The sequence below is a fragment of the Mytilus californianus genome, unplaced genomic scaffold (assembly GCF_021869535.1).
Source record: "Mytilus californianus isolate M0D057914Y unplaced genomic scaffold, xbMytCali1.0.p SCAF_2, whole genome shotgun sequence".
NCBI lineage: Eukaryota > Metazoa > Mollusca > Bivalvia > Mytilida > Mytilidae > Mytilus > Mytilus californianus.
Genome location: NW_026262668.1, coordinates 13,137,461 through 13,159,514, shown reverse-complemented (window position 1 = coordinate 13,159,514; position 22,054 = coordinate 13,137,461). Strand labels below are relative to the sequence as shown.

General features: G+C 32.3%; 1 protein-coding gene across 1 annotated transcript in view; it reads right to left on the bottom strand.

Annotated features, from left to right (window-relative positions):
* LOC127729274 (peptidoglycan-recognition protein SC2-like) overlaps positions 1-6,040 on the bottom strand; it is a 47,200-nt gene extending 41,160 nt beyond the window's left edge. The window contains exons 1-4 of the mRNA XM_052237009.1: positions 5,973-6,040; positions 2,582-2,779; positions 1,832-1,883; positions 408-800 (exon numbers count right to left, since the gene is read on the bottom strand). Of these exons, the coding sequence (XP_052092969.1) occupies positions 408-800; positions 1,832-1,883; positions 2,582-2,596 (460 nt within the window). The 5' untranslated portion in view covers positions 2,597-2,779; positions 5,973-6,040. The remainder of the gene's footprint in view (positions 1-407; positions 801-1,831; positions 1,884-2,581; positions 2,780-5,972) is intronic.
* Between the last annotated feature and the right edge of the window lie 16,014 nt (positions 6,041-22,054).

Genomic DNA, 22,054 nt, shown 5'->3' with positions numbered 1-22,054 from the left:
ATTGTATTTTCTCTTTTTGAATATGAGAAATATGAATTGAAAACATTTGGGTTCAGTATTTGCAAATAAAACAAAAAATGTAATGAAAAGTTCAAATACAAAATGCTTCAAAGAATTGATCGCTGCATGGAGTTAAATTCGACAATTATTTGTCAGCAAGAATAAAACAAAACATGCGTTAAAAACAACATTTCAGAGTATCTCCACCACTAAGTTTTTTCATAAAACAAAGTATCCTCGCAGAGCCCTGTAAGTCACTTTATACATGTTACCAATAGTATGTTCGCCATGAAATTTCGGCGTTGTGATAAAAGATTAATGTATAATATCCCAAACGTAGTGCATAACCACATGAAATATTAAAATTATGCAAGATGTTAGTAACTACATATAACAGCAATACTTACTATGTTTCCAGTTTTGAATATCTGTTCTAATCCTTTGTTCACAATCAGCTAGGGTTACACATCGATCCCCTAAAGTGTGATGAACTACAACAAAATCTACACTACATGAGAACTGTCTGGTTAAGTCGTTTATTCTTTCATACTGCGAAGAGGCTCCCCAATTACTCCTTGTTAAAAATCTAACACCAGTACAATTTACATTATTATGCGACGGTTTTCCAGTAGTAGGAGGGCAATAGGGAGCTGGTGGTCCTGTTGTGCCGTGCTGAAGTGTTGCCGTTACAGGTATTGCCGTTGTATGGTGCACTGGCGTTGAGGGTTGAGTTGTTGATTGTGACAGTGTTGTTTGTCTTGTTGTTGATGCAATCGTTGTTGTGATTGGAACATTTTTATCTAAAACAACCACAATTTAATTTTATTTTGTAATCAATAGAACTATTGGCAGAGTAGTTTTACTTCAACAGGCTATTATTTTGCTACAATAAAACCTGTATCTATGATTGTTTAACCTTTAACATCTTTGCTACAGGAACCTAGTATACGAAAAAGGACCTTTATGTCATTTGATAAAAGGCGTGAACAAAACTTTGCTTGGAACGGAGTTGTTAGTCAAATTTGTCACCATGACTTTTCATAAATGAGAAAGATCAAGATGATTAATGTTATAGAAATCTATAGGAGCACGAAATAAGGTATATTTTGTCTAGAAAAATACGAATTGCAGAACTCAACTGGAAAACTGAAATTCCAATATCACTGTCACAAAATGGACAATTATGTTACAAACCAACTGTAGGTACACATAAAAATAGCTGTCAACCTGGAGTGAAAATTGTAATTATTTTACATTAAGCCAAACGTGTGGAAATGAATAACAATAGCCCTTGAGAAACATGAGAAACTTCGTAATATTCTGGATTTTCCTTCATCAGTAATGCTCAAACCCTAACATTTGAAAGCAAGATCTGTATAAATAAGTAGATGATATATATGACCAAAATAGACTTGAAGAATAGTCAAATTCATTTAGAGTCAACTTGACTGAGGGAGTCAGAATCTTGGTTCTAAGTAATATTTTAATTTATGAACGTGAAATTTTAGAAAAAAATGTTTTAAATCATGTACGTACCGAAGCACTGACTACATTGTTGATGATACCTTGGTACCTTGGGGTTTAATAACTCACCAGCAGTTGTAAGTTTACACTGCTAGAAGAATGATACATTAATAAAAGTTGGATCTTGAAATTCTGTTATAATTATAATTAGAAAAAATAACAGAAGGCAAAAGAAAGGCGGCAGTATATTTACCTACAACACTATTTTTGTTAGGAGGGTAATCTCTGACCTCAGATCTGCTTCGTTATATCCGAATATTCTAGCAAGAGCTAAAGTCACCTTACAAAGTTTACAGGTACAACTCACCATCACATTTAACTTTATCGAACGCTGTTGTAACTTTTTCTACAAATGCATGCTGTAATAATAAATCATATATAAATGTTGGCCTTCCTGACAACATGTTTGAGTTTAGCATTTCATAAGCTAGAGCAGTGAAACGGAAATGAAAATTAATGTACGAAATCTATTTATCTCCCAAAGTTGATGTCTCTCCCACTCCCAGTTAATTAAGATGTTTTTATTAAACTCTTATCTGAATGGTAAGCAAATAATCAAACGGATATTTATAGATGCTTATAATCTTAAAATGAAAGATACTGCTGTTCAATGAAGATTTGTTTTAGATGTGCGGTGATTTGATGGTGTCTTATATGACAAGAGACAAGTTAGGCTGATATTTGATGTCTATTTTTAATTTTTTCGGATATTTTTTGTTAACAATACATTTAAGATCATTTAAGATGTGAGTTAAAATAATTGCCTTATTCACCAGAGAATGGTAGTTGTCTTCAAATTATATGTTTACATGTTAAAAATTGGAATTTATATTTCTAGAAAAAAGTACTTTTAAACCCTTTTTAAACTAAATTGGGATTTGTATATATAATAAATAATTATCTTTCCGGAAAATTAAAGAAAAATGTAAGAGTATAGCATATTCATTTTCTTTTAAGATACGTTCGGAAAACCATAAAAGATTAACACATTTGAAATTGCAGTAACGGTTGTCTTTAGATTTCTTTATAAAACAAACATTTTATAGCAATAACTTACATGACCTTGATACATTATATGTGTCCAGTTTGCATTCTTGAAATGGACATGTTCCCTCAAGATTTCTACACATGTCCCTCCAGGTAGTTCTGTTACATTAATATGCTGGTCTACAGGAAGGACTGTTCCCTTATGAACACAAAGACATTCACGGGCAAAGGAATATTCAGTTTCAAGAAGGAAACAAACAGCCAAAACCTAAATAAAAATACAAAACGAAAGAAATTTCAATATAATACATATATCAATTCGTGTTGCTCTGTCTTAAGTTTTTTTGTATGGTGTTTTGTAGACTGTTGTTTGTCTTTTCATCTTTTTTGTCATGATGTTAGCGGTATCAATTCGACTCACGTGTTTTGATTCTCCATTTGATATCTGCTGCCCCCATTTTTTTGGGACGCAGAAAATTCCAAATCAGTTTAATACTTTATCAGATTGTAGCGATATTTCGTTTCCTTTTCCAAAGTAAGTGTACCCTAGAGAGGATTTCTAACCATTTAAAAACTACAATCTTAGCATAAATATATTACATAAGAAACATTTGATAATTGCGTTCTAGAAACTATTGAATAAAGAAACTCCTGTTTATATTGCGGAGCTAAGTCCCTTATCAGGATAGAACTCTATACCAATCAGTTGGAGAATATTATTGGAAACTCTAACCAGAACTATATTACTCTGAACAGTTTGTTCTGTGCGTACATTGAAACTTATACTTATCTATAAATGTGCTTTAAAATATTCGTAAATATTGTAGTTATTTGTATGTTTGAAGTTAATATTAATTGATATACTATTGACGTGTTGACTCCTCCAGATTATTCTCGCAAAAAGTGTTAAAAGCAACTGAGATCTTCCATAAAAGTGTACGTGGGTTTATTGTTTGTCATTTAAATGCTTATACTGATCTTTTCATGATGTCATTATTGAACTTAGTGGTCTGTGAGATTATTGATATTTACGAAGATTAAAACAGATGTGAGGTAAACAGCATCCCAACAACACACGTTAACCAAAATATACTTTACGCGATCTTCAACAATGGAAAAGTTCCCGTATTGTATAACAAACATCAAATTACCCAGAGTTAAGACAAATCATAAAAGTAACATCGGCAGAGATGACATAATTATCTGACAGTATTCACATATTGATTAAAATAAAACAATGATAGAGAAAAGGTTAAAATTTAGGATATTTCGCATATCTTTTTCTCCGATATTCACATAAAAGGGAAAGTGTTATTACTGACCTGGAGACAAACTGAGAACTTCATGGCTTCTATTAAGGTGACATATCTTATCAGATACAGATCAGAGTACCTAGGAACGTGTTCCAGTTTAAATAAGTACACATCGAACAGCGTATTGTATATGTACTTGTGACGTTAAACATTTCGCCCACTTTTTTTACGTGTATATACAATGCCCGTTTTGATACTTGAAAACGACTCAAATCAAATTTTTCAATACATCACGCATAATTTAAAAGGGGTTTTAAAACCAGATAAAAGTATTGCGTAAGTTAGTAATAATTACTCCAAAGATATGATTGAACAAGGTTATATGGTTGAAGAGTTAACTTGGTCAAGGAACCTTATCAATAAGGCATCATGCATAATCTCAACAAGGACTCGAAAGAAATCTAGAATCACGGTTTTCGTTGCATTGATTTGTTAAAGAGTAACATTATCGTTCCTATATAGATATAAAAAGATGTGGTATGAGTGCCAATGAGACAACTCTCCATCCAAGTCATAGTTTGTAAAAGTAAACCATTATAGGTCAAAGTACGGCCTTCAACACGGAGTCTTGGCTCACACCGAACAGCAAGCTATAAAGGGCCTCATAAATGACTAGTGTAAAACCATTCAAACAGGAAAATATAGTTCAAAATTATAAGACTCTATTCTCGTTCAATATTTGAAATAAAATAAACGATGTTAGAAAAACGACCGAGATACAAAAAGAAGTTTAGATCAGTAAAAATGTACAGAGCTTATTTGAAATTCCTTTATAAATTATAAAAAAATATTAAAAGAGTAAGGTTCTAACTCCCTCAGACGCACAAAGATGAATTTTTCTAGTCTGTTAATTGTCATACAGCACCTTAGGTTGCAGCATTTTACGAAAACCTGGCTTTCAAATGTTTTGGTTTAAGCGTTCCTGATGAAGGTAATTCAAGAAAAGCACTTTGGACGAACAAAATTTATGTGAAGTGTTTATTACATTTAATAGCACTGGGTCGTTACTTTTTCTTGTGGATTGTTAGACCCCGAAGGTATCACCAGCTCAGTAGTCAGTGCTTCGGTACTTTTTCTTATTCAAAATTTCCAGTTCGTAAATCAAGAAATTATAAAGAAATTAAAGTTCAAACTCCCTCAGGCAAATTTGACATGAAGTACATTGGCTATTCTGTTAAGGTCCTTTTTGGTCATACAGCTCCTAACATTGCAGCGTATTTACACATCACTGGCTTTACAATGTTTAGGTTTGAGTGTGTTTACACATCACTGGCTTTACAATGTTTAGGTTTGAGTGTGTTTACACATCACTGGCTTTACAATGTTTAGGTTTGAGTGTGTTAACACATCACTGGCTTTACAATGTTTGGGTTTGAGTGTATTTACACATCACTGGCTTTACAATGTTTAGGTTTGAGTGTGTTTACACATCACTGGCTTTACAATGTTAAGTTTGAGTGTATTTACACATCACTGGCTTTACAATGTTTAGGTTTGAGTGTATTTACACGTCATTGGCTTTACAATGTTTAGGTTTAAGTGTGTTTACACATCACTGGCTTTACAATGTTTAGGTTTGAGTGTGTTTACACATCACTGGCTTTACAATGTTTAGGTTTGAGTGTGTTTACACATCACTGGCTTTACAATGTTTGGGTTTGAGTGTGTTTACACATCACTGGCTTTACAATGTTTAGGTTTGAGTGTGTTTACACATCACTGGCTTTACAATGTTTAGGTTTGAGCGTATTTACACATCACTGGCTTTACAATGTTAAGGTTTGAGTGTGTTTACACATCACTGGCTTTACAATGTTTAGGTTTGAGTGTGTTTACACATCACTGGCTTTACAATGTTTAGGTTTGAGCGTTCCTGATGAAGGTAAATCCAGAAAAGCGCTTCGGTCGAACGAATTTATAACGTATTTAATTAAGCAGGTACAATAATGCAGGTACTGAAAAAAAAAGACCACTAACATGATAAAATGATATTTGCACTGAAATAAAGTGACCCTTCGTCTTATACCGTGATATACATATATAAGTACTGTTAACATGCTCTTTAATCTTGTTCAGTAATGCAGATAAATGGTCACTTACACGGTAAAATTTTACATGTACTGGAACAATAACCTATAACATACATACTTTTAAACCTTGTATGTTTAGTTAGATGTCGGTTTCATAGTTACATCTTCCAAAATATGTTCAACTTTCACATAAACTTTCAAAGAAATTCTTATTGATTAAGTAGAGTTATCTTCCTTTGTTTATTCATCAAAATAAAATAAAAAAGAGAATAATGTTAGCAGCTGTTTCTAGAAAATAAAACATTAAATGAAATGGAATCAAATATTATGCAACACATGTGTTGCATGAGTTGCATGATAGGTTAGCTGTTTGTTCGATTTGTGAAGTCTATGACAACAGATCAAATGAGAGAATTTGAGACACTATTAAAAAAAAAAAACACGAAAATTTAAGCAAACATTTGGATTAATATTATCGTGTTTGGAAGTGCACCTAGATTAGTCTACATTTAATACTGAATAAGTTAAAATTTATTTTTAAACAACGAGAAATGAACATGGCATTTCATCAAGTTTGAAACATAATTTCAGTAAATATTTCGAAGAAAAGTGAATGTATATGTGTATGTAAAGGGATATACCAATAGCATAAACAAGTTAAAGCTATCACCGGTTATGAATTTGGATTAGAAACACGACGGGTGCCACAGTTGGAACATAAGTTGCCTACCCTTGCGAAGTATCCGAATTTACCCTCGGTGTTTCGTTTTGCTCAATAATCATTTTTCTTTGAAATGTTTGTTATTGTTTTCTGTCTTTACGTCATTTTATTTTTGGACATAGTGGGATTTACATTTGAATAATGATTTTCGATCCCCCTTGGTATCTACTCTCTGAATCAAGGGTAAACCAAGGATAAACCAAGGGTAAATCAAGGGTAAACCAAGGGTAAACCAAGGGTAAACCAAGGATAAATCAAGGGTAAACCAAGGGTAAATCAAGGGTAAATCAAGGGTAAACCAAGGGTGTGGTTTATAGATGTTCCTTGTTTCTCATTTCTTATATAGATTAGACCGTTGGTTTTCCTGTTTGAATTGTTTTATACTAGTCATTTTGGGGCCCTTTATAGCTTGCTGTTCGGTGTGAACCAACTTTTGAAGGCTCCGTGTTGAAAGCCGTACTTTGACCTATAATTGTTAACTTTTTATACATTGTGACTTGGATGGAGAGTTGTCTCATTGGCACTCATACCACATCTTCTTATTTATATAAACGTACCGGTTTTTTTTAGTTGCTGTTCTTGATTTGTCGCTACCAGGAATGCAAACAGTTTATAATTTAGAAGGTCAAATGTCTGTAAATATATGTAGGAAGTATATGTCACATTACAATAGTGTCAAAATTGTTTAGAAAAAACAGAACACTAGGTGTTGTAAATTACAAAATTATTACTAACTGAGAATTTATCAAATGTAAATTAAAATCATGTCCAAAATTATATTTGTTTTCAACGATGATATAACAATCAATAAGTCAAATGTGCGCTTCAGTGATGTGATCTATGGCAATCTGCACTTGGCGAATATGACATTAATATACCGAATGAAATATAAATCAATTTGCTGATAAATATTTCTGAGGATTCATCAAATGTAAAATAATTATATGTTTCTCAAAGGTAATTATAAAGTTAGTAGGTTCTGAAAAAAAGAAGAAGAATACATTACATGATTACTTGAATTCAACTGTTAAATATGATTGAATACTTCGAGCATCAATGTAGACAAAATACATGTACTAATGAAAACAAGTATATTTTCACGCAATGTTTATGAACTCGGGAAGTTGTTGCTTTTGCTTTTGTTTTCAGTGCTGAAATAAATCATATTCTCTTTGTCAGTTTTCCCCCATATGTCAGTCTTTGATCTGAGAAGCTATTTTGAAATTTACATCTACTTGTGGTTTCTGATTGAAGCTAGACAAGAAAAAAAAAATAATACCAATCTGCTGTGGTATAAAGACTTTTCACCAAATAACATGATATTTATTGTCGAAATGCGAATCTAGTGCAGAAAAATGGGTACCATTTATGTAATAACTATCACTGGGTCGATACCTCTGCTGGTGGACTGTTAGTCTCCGAGGGTATCACCAGCCCAGTAGCCAGTACCTAAAATACGGATTTTGTATTACTAAAATTTGCTGTTACAAAATTTTGAAATTATCTTAAATTAAGGAATATATCTCCCTCATGCAAAGCTCTGATTTATTGCCTGATTTTGGCTATACTTTTTAGTCCTTTTCCGTTTTTAAGCTCTTCATATTTGTAATAAGCTTTGGATTTTCAAATATTTTGACCTCGAGCATCACTGAAGAGACATCTATTGTCCAAATGCACATCTGGTGCAAAAAAATTGGTACCGTTAATGTAATTCCAAAGAAGCTAATTCATTCACAGTTTTTAGCGAGGTTCGTGCTGCTTTAGTTTTATGTGTAGTGTTATGTGGACTGTATCTTTGTCTCTCCGTCTTTTTTTCTTACCTTATGGTTTTGTTTGTACTTATTTAAGTTCGGAGTTTTATTGTCTCCTTGGTATCTTCCACATTTTTTGTTTTATATTTCTACAATAATTAGTAAATATGATACATACATAAAAATAAACAACATTTTGTACTGATGAGAAGTATACAAATTTTATTTTCAACAGAAATAAAGTACGTCCATTGTATGATGAAATATTTGAATTGATATCATCTACTTTTAATACCTCACAAGACATAATTCGATATCATTTATTTTGTTAAAATTAACTTTTCTTGAGTGAAAAAAATGCACATTTAGACATTGTTGTAGAATTATGGTGTTGTCAAAGAAGACATCAATTTGAGAAATACTACTGAGAATGTAGTATTTATCAAATGTAAAATAAAGTAATTTTCAAAATTATAATTGTTTTCAACGATATATATAATAATGATTAAGTCAAAATTTGTGCGTCTATGGTGTGCCCTACCGGTAAATTAACACACTCTATTATAATGTAATCTCAAATTCTAATTTTCGAATGCTATATGATGTGAAAATCTACACTTTCTGGGGCGAACATGACATCAATATTCAAAAGAAAAATAAATCAATTATGTGATAATTATCACTGAGGATTTATCAAATGTGAAATAATTATATTTTTTATGAATATGTGGATTGATATAATCTACTTTAAATATATAATTCGATATCATTTATTTGTCAATATGTGATTTTTTTTAAGTGTAGAAAAGGCATATTTAGACATTGATGTCGAATATCTGTGACGTCAAATCAGACATTAATTTGAGAAATACGACTTGAATACTAGAATTTCACACTTAGACGATAAAATGCATGGGTTTATCAGATTAGCGAAATTACTGTTCTTGACTCTAAATTTGTAGTTTCTGGAATATTGTTCTCACAAAATGGTCTGTAAGCATCTCAAAAAAGTTCAAGATATTATAAAAATCTTTTACTATGCTTTTAGTATATCAATAATAGAGTATGACAAGTGAACTCAAAATGAGTCCGTGCTTCTTGAAAATAATTAAATAGAAGATTGTTAGATCTATGTCTGGACTACGACGTCATTTCTGAAGACATAAACTTTACATTGAATTATGGGCATACGTCTTGAGAAGAACGAGATAGACATATAGACATAAGCTTATCCTGTTGCATAATATATTAAATTGGATGACATTTACATACTTATATTAGCCATATTTACCCAGACAAACTCCTTTAACTTTGAGAAATGAAGATATTACTTTTTGCCTTCACTTGTTTAACCAATTTTTATCAGAGGATACTATTTGTTTTAACTATGACCTCCTTGTTGAGGATAAAAGACATTTCTTTTTTATATTTGCTAAAAATACACTGATGTAAGAGAGATTTTACTACATTATAGGGTGATTTATTAGCAAAAGGGGCATAAAACACAAACCTATAATGATCTAAGGTCAGCTTTACTCAGCAATTTGCAACCATAGTTTTCGTAAAATTTGCAAAAGTGAATCAACGATGAATCTGTAGAAATGTATTATAATATAAATTGATAGCCATGTTCCCTAACTTTCCACTTGGCACGCAAATATAAAGAAACGTTTAAGCGAATACCTGTTTAATAAGTGTTTTTTTTTAAATATTTATATCATCAATTTGTTTGTTCCATGAAGCTAATGACTAAAACGTTATCTCAAGATAAAAAAGATTATCTATTTCATCATTCTCTTCACCATTGATTCCAAAAATACTAGCGGAAACTCTCATTCCTTTCTAATACATACAATAATTTTTGTTTACAAAGAGTTAAATTGGACAGCCCATGATTTATCACATTTTGAGATAACATCTAAAACTCATCAAAGATATCCATTAAATATCTTAGTCATCAGTCATAGAAGGAGCTGCAACAGTATGATCATCGCCTACTACAACACATAAATACTTCTTGGTTGTTGATATAGTGTGCTATAAACAGTTCCGTATAAAAGACAAGGGGTTATTCCCCGACTAAAAATAACCATGAAAGGAAATCCCTTTTTATTTACATTATTGGGTGAAAAAGTATCATTTTGTTGTATTTGATCGTTAAACTTAGTTATAAAAATAAGAAGATGTGGTTTGATTGCCAACGAGACAACTATTCGCCAAAGTTCAAATGAAGTGGATGTAAGCAATTATAGGCAACCGTACGGCCTTCAACAGTGAAAAAACCCATACCGTATAGTCGGCTATAAAAGGCCCTGACATGAAAAATATGAAACAATTCAATTGAAAAGCTAAACGGCCTAATTCATAACAAAACATTTTACGAAAAACAAATATGACAGACTTGAACAAACGACAACAACGTTAACTGAACTGCAGGCTCCTGACTTGGGACAGGCTTAGTTAGCTTTAACTTAAAACAGGTTGAATGATCAAAATGATTTTTTCAAATTAGATTATATTTACTTGTACTAAGGGGAGACAACATTGTAAACTTGCTGTTTTTTTGTAGTGACAATTGAAAACGTATTTGTAGCTATTGTAACTTATTCCGGAACAGACGAATGTACCCTGAAGCTAGAATTTTTTAAAAGACACTTGGTAAAAATCTATGAAGTAATACAGTTTTGATTATCTGAACTGTGCCTGTATCATGCCTACATGGGTATGCACAAAACCTGATTTCAGGTTTTTTCATGTTGAGATTAGGCATTTTTCCCCCCTGGGTAGAACTTTTTTATTATGTTAAAATTACACTTTAGTTTTATTTCATTATAACTTAATTTGGGATGTAACGCGTCTTCTGATTGGCTGACGTTGTTTTGTTTATCAGCTCATAGACATAATTTTGTCATGTGACCGTGACGTCATCAACGTTTTTTCATGGTTTACTTCGGTTTAAAATGGAATTTAGAATTAAATTATAAGAAATGACTGTAATATTTTTTCTGTCTATTCGAAATAACATAAAAAATGTGGTGCACACTTTAAAATAACCCGCTACGCGGGTTATTCAGTGTGCACCACATTTTTTATGTTATTTCTTCATAGACAGAACAAATATTACAGTCATTCCTTAAATAAACTAGACAAAATTCTTATTCCAGTGATTCATAGAAAATATCGTATGGCTTTTTTCAATATCACATCCGTTTCAACCCGAGATACCAATATAATCCAGAGATCTGCACGAGGGATTATATTGGTTGAGGGTTGATACGGTGTGTGATATTGAAAAAACCATATCATATACACTTTATTATATATACTTAAACTTAAAGTAGATGTTTTTTCACGTGACATGACGTAATACAAATAAGGTGTTTGATAAAGCCTTTGCAACAGTGACTGATATTGAGGACGGGACGTCATACAGATTCTGGGTGTGATAAAGCTTTTGCAACCGTGACTGATATCGATATCAACAGGGATGGCTGATACAGCATGATTTCTATTGATCGTATTAAACATACAATTTATTTGTATTTACTACTAAGTATATGATAAAAATAGTTTTATACAATCATCTTTATTAGCAATACCACCACTTAGGTTCACTTATGCATGGTCCCTCAAAATATGACGTCATAGAAAAAATTGTTGATTGGGATAAACCTGGACCATTCCTTGCTTGGTTGTAGATATAGTTCATTGGGATTAACATGAATCATTCACTGCTTGATTGTTGATATAGTTCAGTGGATTTAACCTGAATCATTCACTGCTGGGATGTTGTTATAGTCCATTCGGATTAACATGAACCATACACTGCTTGGTTGTTGATATAGTCCATTGGAATTAACCTGAATCATTCAGTGCTTGATTGTTGATATAGTCCATTGCGATTAACCTGAATCAGTCACTACATATATGTTTTTATTGTTCATTTGGATCAACCTGAATTATTGACTGATTGGTTGTTGATATAGCCCATTCGGATTAACCTGACGCTCTCACTACTGGATTAATAATCCAATCCACCGATATAAACCTGAATCATTCTCTGCTGGCTTGATGGTACAGTAAACTGTTGACAAAACTCAAAATTGATTAGACTGAAGGATCCAAAATGATCATCAGGAATCATCACACTCATAAACTTAAAGCGATATACACTAACATTCTACATTTGATGTACCTATATGTACAAGGTTACAGTTAATTATTATGATAAAGAGGTTCTTTGGTGTGATTATCTACCATAAATCGGCTGTCGACCAAGGTCAAATATAACTCGAGAAATTTAATTTCTGAAAAATTAAGGGACGTAAAAAATAATGCGATTGTTGTTTTCAATTTCGGAAAAAAACTGTAACAAAGATAAAAATAGAAATAATTTCATAAAAAAATTCCAAACTCTTATAAATTTTTTAACTTAGATGTAGAGTATACGTCATTGAGGGAGCAATCTAATGACGCGAGTAAACAAAGTACATTTAAAGGTTAACATACAGTCGACAACAATATTCTTCTGTTCTAAGTCATTTGCAGAAATATTAAGCAGCAGCTGTCGACAGTATTTATATTCAGTCACGAGACATCTATAAACCGTTTTGTCGTGTAATAGTACAAACAAACAAATATACGGTAAAGCTATTTAATCATGTGACGGGCTATTTATATAACCGTAACCGAGATACTGGAAGTCATGTGAATTGCAATTCACAATTCATAAGGCAATGTTTCAGACTAACCTTGGAAAATAAGATAAATATTTATTTAAATCTACTGTAATACTATTATGTTTTTTTAGAAGTTAAAACTTCGTGTTCTGTTTTTGAATGATAAAAAGTATAAGGCAACACTATTCAACCGATGTTTCATTATAATACCAGATTTAATGTATATGGAGTAAGCGGCCGGTTCGTTATTCGTTATTCGATATCCAACCGGTTGCTATCAGTCGGTTCGATGTTAAAAAATTTATACTTACAAGTATCAACATATTCGATACCATAACAACTGATAGTTATATTTAAAAAAAGTAAAGAGTAATGTAGAAAAACTTTTTTCTGACCCTTACAAGCTATATAAACCTTTACGTCATGATATTTTCAATAAACTTTAACGAATGGACACTCTAGTAACAAAGGTACATGAAAATATAAATTTTTCACGTCGATATGTACGGAGGAATCAAGGTGCCAGATTGATATTCAAAATATTGTACAAAGTCTACCGGAGACCGCCTAAATGACAGTGATACCTTCCTGGTCTTTCAATGTGAATAAATTTTAGCTAAAAAATAGACTAGGTATAGATACAAATACTATAAACAAGATTTCTCAGAAACATTTAATCTAAAAGTGTCACTTTGAAATTGAAAAAAAATGTCGAAAATTCAGGTAAAAAGACCTAGGGCATTACCAAGACATTCCTGATCATCCAATCTTTATAAAATTGTGCATAGAGTTAGCTTAGATAAAGATACTAATGACATCAAGAGGAATTTATGGAAATTTGTTGCCTTTGATATGTCGGGAGGACTAAAAGTGTAGATGGCCGGGAGACCTTCCTGGTCTTTCAATGTCATGAACAATTAGACTATACATAGATACAGATACTATAAAAAAAGGTTTCCCAGAAGCAATTCATCTTCGATGTTTAAGATAATCTGTCACTTTGCAATTGAAAATCGCCGAAAATTTTATAGACATTGAAAGATCAGAAAGGTCTCAATGTTATTTAAGAGGTAACTGGTAGTCTTTTGTACAATATTTTGATTATCAAAGTGGCACTTTGAACTATCCATATATATTGAAGACAAAAACATTCCAATAATTCCTCTAAACAGTATCTGGATTTACATATCAAATTAGTGGGTGTTAAATTGCATAACGTTTGACAGTTCAGGGAGGTCAATCCAACGCACAGATACCATTTCCGTTGATTTTCATTGATTTTTTATTTCATTTTTGATAGTAAAGAGACTTTTAAGTCCCCCCATACATAATGAAAACGAAAGTTTTCAGAAATATCCTTTTGGTAGTAATTATATCAATGTCTAGACATTGAAAGAACAGAAGGGTCTTACTGTCATTTATGCGGTCCATGGTAGTCTTTTGCAATAAATGTTGAATATAAAAGCGCATTGAAAATGTCCTTTATGGCTTTCCATAGTTAGATATTTTTTTACACGTTTATAAACTGTTTTCATCCACGAAGTTAGACGTGGTAATGTAATAAAAAAGATATTTTTGATTCATCTTTTATCGTTTAAGATTAATAAACTATAAAGTTAAAATCGTGTTCTATGTTAGGGACAACGAGAATTTACTGTAGGAGAAACACAAAGATTTCTATCGTTTTTTTCTTTAGATCTACTTTTTTTTAACATGATTATCCTTTTAAGAATTCTTTAAAATGTCTAGTTTTTGTTATTTTTTACTGAGAAATATTTCATATCGAACCAGCTGCTGTCGGCGTTTTGGATATTGTATATCGAATAACAAATAACGACCCGGCCGATAATTTCACATACATCCAGATAAGAAATTTTTATGGAACTTAAAATTGCAATCAGTAGCCTGGAATTCATAATTCGTCGTATTTGCAAATGAATAGAAACTACACAAATGATTTTACCGTTTTCGACCAAATTTTGATTTGGTCTCCTCGTTTGTAATAATGTTGACTCTATTATATGTAAATGTGAAAATAGCACGAACCATTAAAAGCTCGTATGATATAATATAGTCACTTAAGGTCAACATAAACACAATGGAGTGTAAATTGAAGGAATGACCTAAACCAAAAACATAGATTAAGGCGTCAATAGTTCACCGGGGGTTCAAATCTCGTGAAAAGATTAGGAAGTGACAAATCAAGGTCAGAAATAAAAACTGAGGGAATCGTCTGAACTCTCAAAAAGGATCGAGACCGGGTGTTTCGACATGGTAAGCAACTCTTGCTATGCATGCATCACCAGTCATACGAGTTCACACTTAGTCGAAATGTCGTAATAAGATATAAAACACATTCGTTTAATAACAGACCAGTCAACTTTGCTGGTATTTAAAGATTTAAGACCGCGAAAATATGTCACTAATGAGTTAAAACACCAACACATCTGTAAACCAATTGTGTTGGTGAACGTAAAACGTATGTATTGTCGATTCAGTCATTCTTCCTCATAACTCTTTTGAGCAGCTTTTGTGTAAGGACCATACCCCTGTAAATGAAGTTCGTATAACGTGAACATGTACAAGCGTATTAACTAAGATATGTAAATGCCACACGATCAAGCAGAGGGCGTGATACTGCTGAGTAATGGGAAGTTCACAAATGGAAAAATGAAATCATCACGTTGGTCATAGATTCTAGTTTGAAGTCGTCCATCTGTGTAAATATCGTGGAAAAGATCAAGGTAGGAAGCAGATTTTCTACTTTCGGTAGTATCCTTAATCCCAAGTTCGCTACGATATAGGGATCTCAGCAATCATTAACATGTGGGCTATTGAGTAACATACATGAAAGTGAAAATAAAGAACGTTGCAAGATACATTTTCTATTTGTCTTTGAGAAGGTTCTGTATGAATTCGGCTATATATGAGTACAAAATCAAGTCGGACAGTAGTGGTGCACAATTAGTACCCATTGGAATGCCGACTGTTTGTTGAAAAATAAATCCATCAAACTAAAAAAATATGCATTTTAATGTTATCAATGTCGGTATTTATGTTGTTGTGATCAGTGTGGTTCTCCACGAAGTATGATTTTTCTTGACTTAAAAAAGGAATTTGTATCTACGTTTCTTTTTTTTTTTATAGTAAAAGCTCTGTTAAATGAAATGACGTAGTCTATCTTTCAATTGAACATGGGAAATAGTTGTGTAAACGAAGAAAGTTCAAAGGTTTTGATATTACTGCAAAATTGTAAAGATTGTGAAGATATTATAGTAGATCTTTAGAATTTTTATGAAAATAGCCGATGTTTAACGTATGTATTTAACCATAAAGCATTACCATTTTCATAAATATTAGTATATGTTATTTATCAAACCTAATAAACGACAAAATATGATATCAATGAAAAATGCAAACATTGTTAAACCCATACATTTTATAATAAATATCACAAATGCCAAAAAATAAGCTGAAGTAAACGGAAGCCCATTACAAAACTATTAGCGAACTCTGAAAAGGTAAGCATTTCCTGTTTTACTGGTGGCTCCGTTGTGTGCGTCATGACAAGTAAACATACGGTTATAAGTCGCATTCCGAGATAATTACAACATTATTATGAAGAAACAATAAGAACCATTGGTTCAGCATTGTACTTGTACTCCAACTTTCCAGCAAAAGGAATCCTTATAAAAACTGAAAATCTTGACTATCATTTCATCTTTTAGACACAATCTCTATATGCAGGTACGTCTTGAATATTGCTGTATAAACATGAAAAGATGACAATGGGAAAATTGGAGTTATCGCTTTGATTTCTTTTTGAAATAAAGAGGATGTGGTTTGCTTGCTATCCAACATGATAGTTCAACTGAAGTGGGTTTACGCAACTACAGGTAATTCTGTTGGTCCAAAAGTTGAATTGAAATCTTTGGTTCGTCCCTTTATTTGGTCTTTTTAACTTTTTTGATTAGAGCGTCACTGATGAGTCTTTCGTCTGGCGTACACAATTTCAATCCTTGTACTATTATGAAGCTCTGACGACACAACATTATATCATAACAGTTGTCTGGAAAATGAAAACAACAAAATGTAAACGGTGGGAGTTTAATAAAATAGAAGAATATGGTGGTTAATTATCTGACAAGGTGAAGACAGTAAGATAGTTCTGGCTTAATTCTTGCAGTGATTTTCGACTTAGAATTGCATGTCATTTTACATAATAAAATGTTACCGAAATTGTTTTGCTTACATTCATTTTGATAGATATTAAAGCATTAAAATGATTTTCATGCATGATTATTTAGGATATAGGAAACGAATGGATATGATTAGCATAATTATTTCATAGAATATTACGAAATGGCCAAAGATAAAAAAAAAAACCTGCTTCTTTGTGACTGTTGTTGGCTGTTAACATCAGATAAATTACAGGAAGACTTGTCTATTTATATTCTAGAAGTGTTTATCAATTTATCATTTTTATTTGCCCCCCGTTGTCATTTCACTATCATTTATTTGTAAAAAAATCTTTGTTGTTGTTGAATAATTTAAATATGATTTATGTTATCCTCACACTATACTTTGTATTGAAGGTTATCAATTTTACTTGTAATAAGATCTTTGAATATTGTCTTTACCGGGACAAACATTTTTTTTATATTGATACATAACTAAGTATGCATTGCTATATATAGATTCTTACATTGATACCAGTGGATTATCGGATTTATCCAATCGAGATAGTTAAAGTATCAATTTTAAAGTCTGAGCCTTGGCGAGGACTTTAAAATTTATAACTTAACTATCGAGATTGGATAAATCCGATGATTCACGAGTAACAATGTAAGAATCTGTTTCTCTAATGATTAAAAAATACATTTTCATTTTTTGTTAAACCAAAACCCCCTTCGAGTGCCTTCCACATTTTACAAAGTTGTCAATTTCATTAACACCTGTTAGCATATTTTGAGCTGATAAAGGTTATGACCCTTAAATTCATCCAATCATCTTCTGAGATCACCGGCAACCACACGTTGATTAAATTTTTGTATACAATGAGTGCAGAAAGGTATAAATTTTCAAAGAATTAGAGAAACAGTTATACATAGTTACTGACGAAACTTATATATTAACATTGCACAAAGCCATGCTTTTCGGTCATTGTTGAAATCCGTACAGTAACGATCTGTATTTGTGTAAAACCTCGACTTTTTTGTCTCTTATTGTTAGCTGTCTCATAGTATATAATACCATATTTAGTTATCTTTATATTCAGTCGTTTGATGTTTTTTTCATTTGTAGTTGTACATGTCGCATACAAACCGGGAAATACTACCAGAGTACCTGAAATAAATTTTGGTTTTGTTGGAAGATCGTATCACTTAAACCTTAAGTGTTCAGTGTTCTTTGTTCATACATGTCTGCTGTTGTTGGTACATCTCGGTGGTCTATCATATTGAGATTTTCAATATTTGATTTTTCGTTTTAAAAAAAATTGCAAAAGATACCAAGGGGGCAATCACGAATCGTAGACAAACAGACAACACCATAAACGACGAAAAGACAAGCAACAGTTCACAGACACCAAAATAGAAAGCAAAATACTTAGTATTACGAACTCCACCAAAGCCAAGGGTGAATCCAGATGATCCTGAAGGTACTAAGCTGTTTCGGCTTCACTAATATAGTAAGTTTAGTATCTTCTACCTGTGACTGATGGGCATTTGCTAACACAAAAGTATTTTCTACAATAAAAACAAATTGGGTTGCACTTATTCGGTACGTCCAGACACTAATGCACAGATTATAAATGCAACACTCTAAATAAAGATAATTACCTTCAACAAATCGGTTATCAGTACAGTTGAAAACGTATTTGCATAACACAGTTATATTGCATTTTGAAATACATCACCCATGTATAATTGTAACAAATTGCTGTTTTAATCTGTATGTTGTAGATGGCTGCCTCAGACATAAAACTAGATGTACATGTAAGTTTCCATATTATTTACATATACTAATCGACCTAGGTTCGGAGCAATACAATCATTTGGACATAAAACATAAGTCTTTACATTTTTTTAATTTTTCTTGGTTTTATTTTCATTACCTTGGATAGAGTTGTAAAAGCAAAAAGTATGAAACGTTATAGAGCACCCCCTCCCCCCCCCCCCCAAAAAAAAAAATCCAACACAGAACAACAAAAACAATCGGATGTAAACTTAACCTGAGAGAGGTGAGGTCTTAACTTTGGCACAATTACATGATTTTATGAACTGGAAATATTGAGAAAAAATGAATGTTTGAGGCAAAAATGTACATTGATTGGCGAAACATTGCATTTTCGTGGAAATTTGATTTAGGCGTTTTAACAAATTCTGAGGTCTATCACTTTTATGGCGATCTTGAGTGGATCCAGTTTGATTTATCTCCGCCAAAAGTATGAATTGTGTTCTGGTGAACTTTGAATTGTCGGGAGATGTCCGTTTGAGATTGTCCAGCCTGAAAACGGCCGACGACATGGTTTGAGTGCCAATGAGACAACTCTCCATCCAAGTCACAATTTGTTAAAGTAAACCATTATAAGTCAAAGTACGGCCTTCAACACGGAGCCTTGGCTCACACCGAACAGCAAGCTATAAAGGGCCCCAAAAATGACTAGTGTAAAACCATTCAAACAGGAAATATGATCACAGTTTCACTTTTAGAAAGAGAACATACAGTGAAAATGAAAATGTAATCAAATATAAATAATTTGTCCCCCCCCCCCTTAGCCAGATTATAAACGATTCAAAATTAATCATACATCCTGGCTTTAATTCCTAGCGTTGTTATTAAAAGAATCGAAACTATATATATGGATCAAATTTTTCAGTCAATTTGCAGTACAAATACATAAATGTCTGGGGCTCTTTTCAAAAATAAATCTTACGACAAAAATTGATCGTAAGTTATACTGAAGTGTTCATGACTTATGAGTATTTTTTTCTCGTAAGATTTTTTATTAAATAAGACCTAGTAACATGTGTATGAAAAAGAAGGTTATTACTGCTAGGGTCAATGTGTGGCAGAATGGAGATATAGATTCCATCACTGCAACAAGTGTGTTACGATATTTTTCCACTCGAGAAAGTTAAATTTTAATATTTAAAGCGCGAGGCTTGCCGAGCTTTTTAAATAATTAAAATTTAACTGAGATTGGAAAAATATCGTAATACACGAGTTATAGCGATGGAATTTGTTTCTCTAATGATTTTTATCCTTCCTTTTCAAAGATTTGCAGAAAGTTGTGTTCTTGATATGTGACATCATCAGACATGGTCGCCTTTTTTCAGGACGTCACAATAGGAAATTCAGAAGAAATCAAGAAAATTTAACGTCATAATCAAATTTCGACTAATCATTTGCTGAGAACAGATATTTCACTAGTGATGAGAAATATTTTTCTCGCACCTCTCAAGAAATGTGAAAATAGCACATAAATTAGAGAATTTGTTGTCTCGAATCTCTAACAGAGAGAGAGAGAGAGAGAGAGAGAGAGAGAGAGAGAGAGAGAGCAGCTCTAGTGTGTTAATTTACACAGTGCCTTTTAATCAAGTTTAATATAAAAAAGGGAGATGTGGTATGATTGTCTGGTATCCTCCGCCAATAACAAATGACCGTCACGAAATAGCCAATAGTGCTGAATGTGGTGTTAAAATTAAAAATATCAACCAACCAATCTGTTATGTGGAAATATTCAATGTTTGTGCATAGTGATAGTAGATCTCTTTTTTCTAATCTTCACAGAACGTTACAAAAATGGTTTGAATATTACTTTTTATACTTGTTAAAACAAAATCAAAATCACTGAAACCGAAAACTCAAAAATAACCCGTTTGAAAATGGTCTAAAAATGTCAAAGAAAATTTAGATTAAACCGATACCCAGTTAGTTATATGTTGAAATTGTAATCGCTAAAACAAAAACAATTTATAGTACTAGGGGTGTTTTAACGACCTTGACTACCCATAAGGGTCTCGCACGGTCGGTAATTTCTAGTACTAGGGGGGGTTTTAACGACCTTGACTACCCATAAGGGTCTCGCACGGTCGATAATTTATAGTATAAAATGTACATTAAGCTCTTTGCAACTGATTTTTATAGTTTGTTCTCATGTTGTACTATTACACCATTGTCCCAGGTTAGGGGAGGATTTGCCGCCAGCAAACATGTTTAACCCCGCCTCATTTTGTGTGTGCATGTCCCACGTCAGGAGCATGATATTCAGTCGTTTTTTTTTATATATCAGATTTTTTTTCTTTTATTGTTTTGTACATAAACCAGGCTGTTAGTTTTCTCGTTTGAATTGTTTTACACTAGTCATGTTGGTGCCGTTTATAGCTTACTACACGGTATGGGTTTTTCTCACTGTTGAAGGTCTTACGGTGACCTATAGTTGTTAACTTCTACGTCATTTAATCTCTGGCGGAGAGTTGTCTCTTTGGTAAACATACCACATATTCTTAATTTTGTATTAAATGCATTCCTGGTTCATATTACTTCCTTTCAGAAAACATTGATCCATGTATATTTACGAAAGCAATTACTTCAAAAAACATCTATCTTGTCACAACAGAATTGGTATAATTTATAAATATCGAATTTCGTCCTGCTGTTAATCGATTAATGGTTAAGGTAGATTTAGGTCTATATAAATAAGAAAATAAGACATCGAAGGTTATACACGAAGATATTTATTGTGATATTTTGGAAGCACGCTAAGGGAGCTACCATTTGATTTTTATGGGGGGCTAGGATGAAAAATTTTGTCCTGCTTTTTTTTTAGTTGTAATCTCTGTCCTGCCTTTTTATTTTTTACTCTATTCGGTCCTGCCTTTTTTTTTACTATTTTATTCTGAATTTTTTTACACAAATTGTCATCCTGCCTTTTTTTTTAACAAGTTGCTCATCCTGCATTTTTTTTTACTCAAAACTCCTGTCCTGCCTATTTTTTTCAAATTTCATCCTAGCCCCCCCCCCCCCCCCCCCATAAAAATCAAAT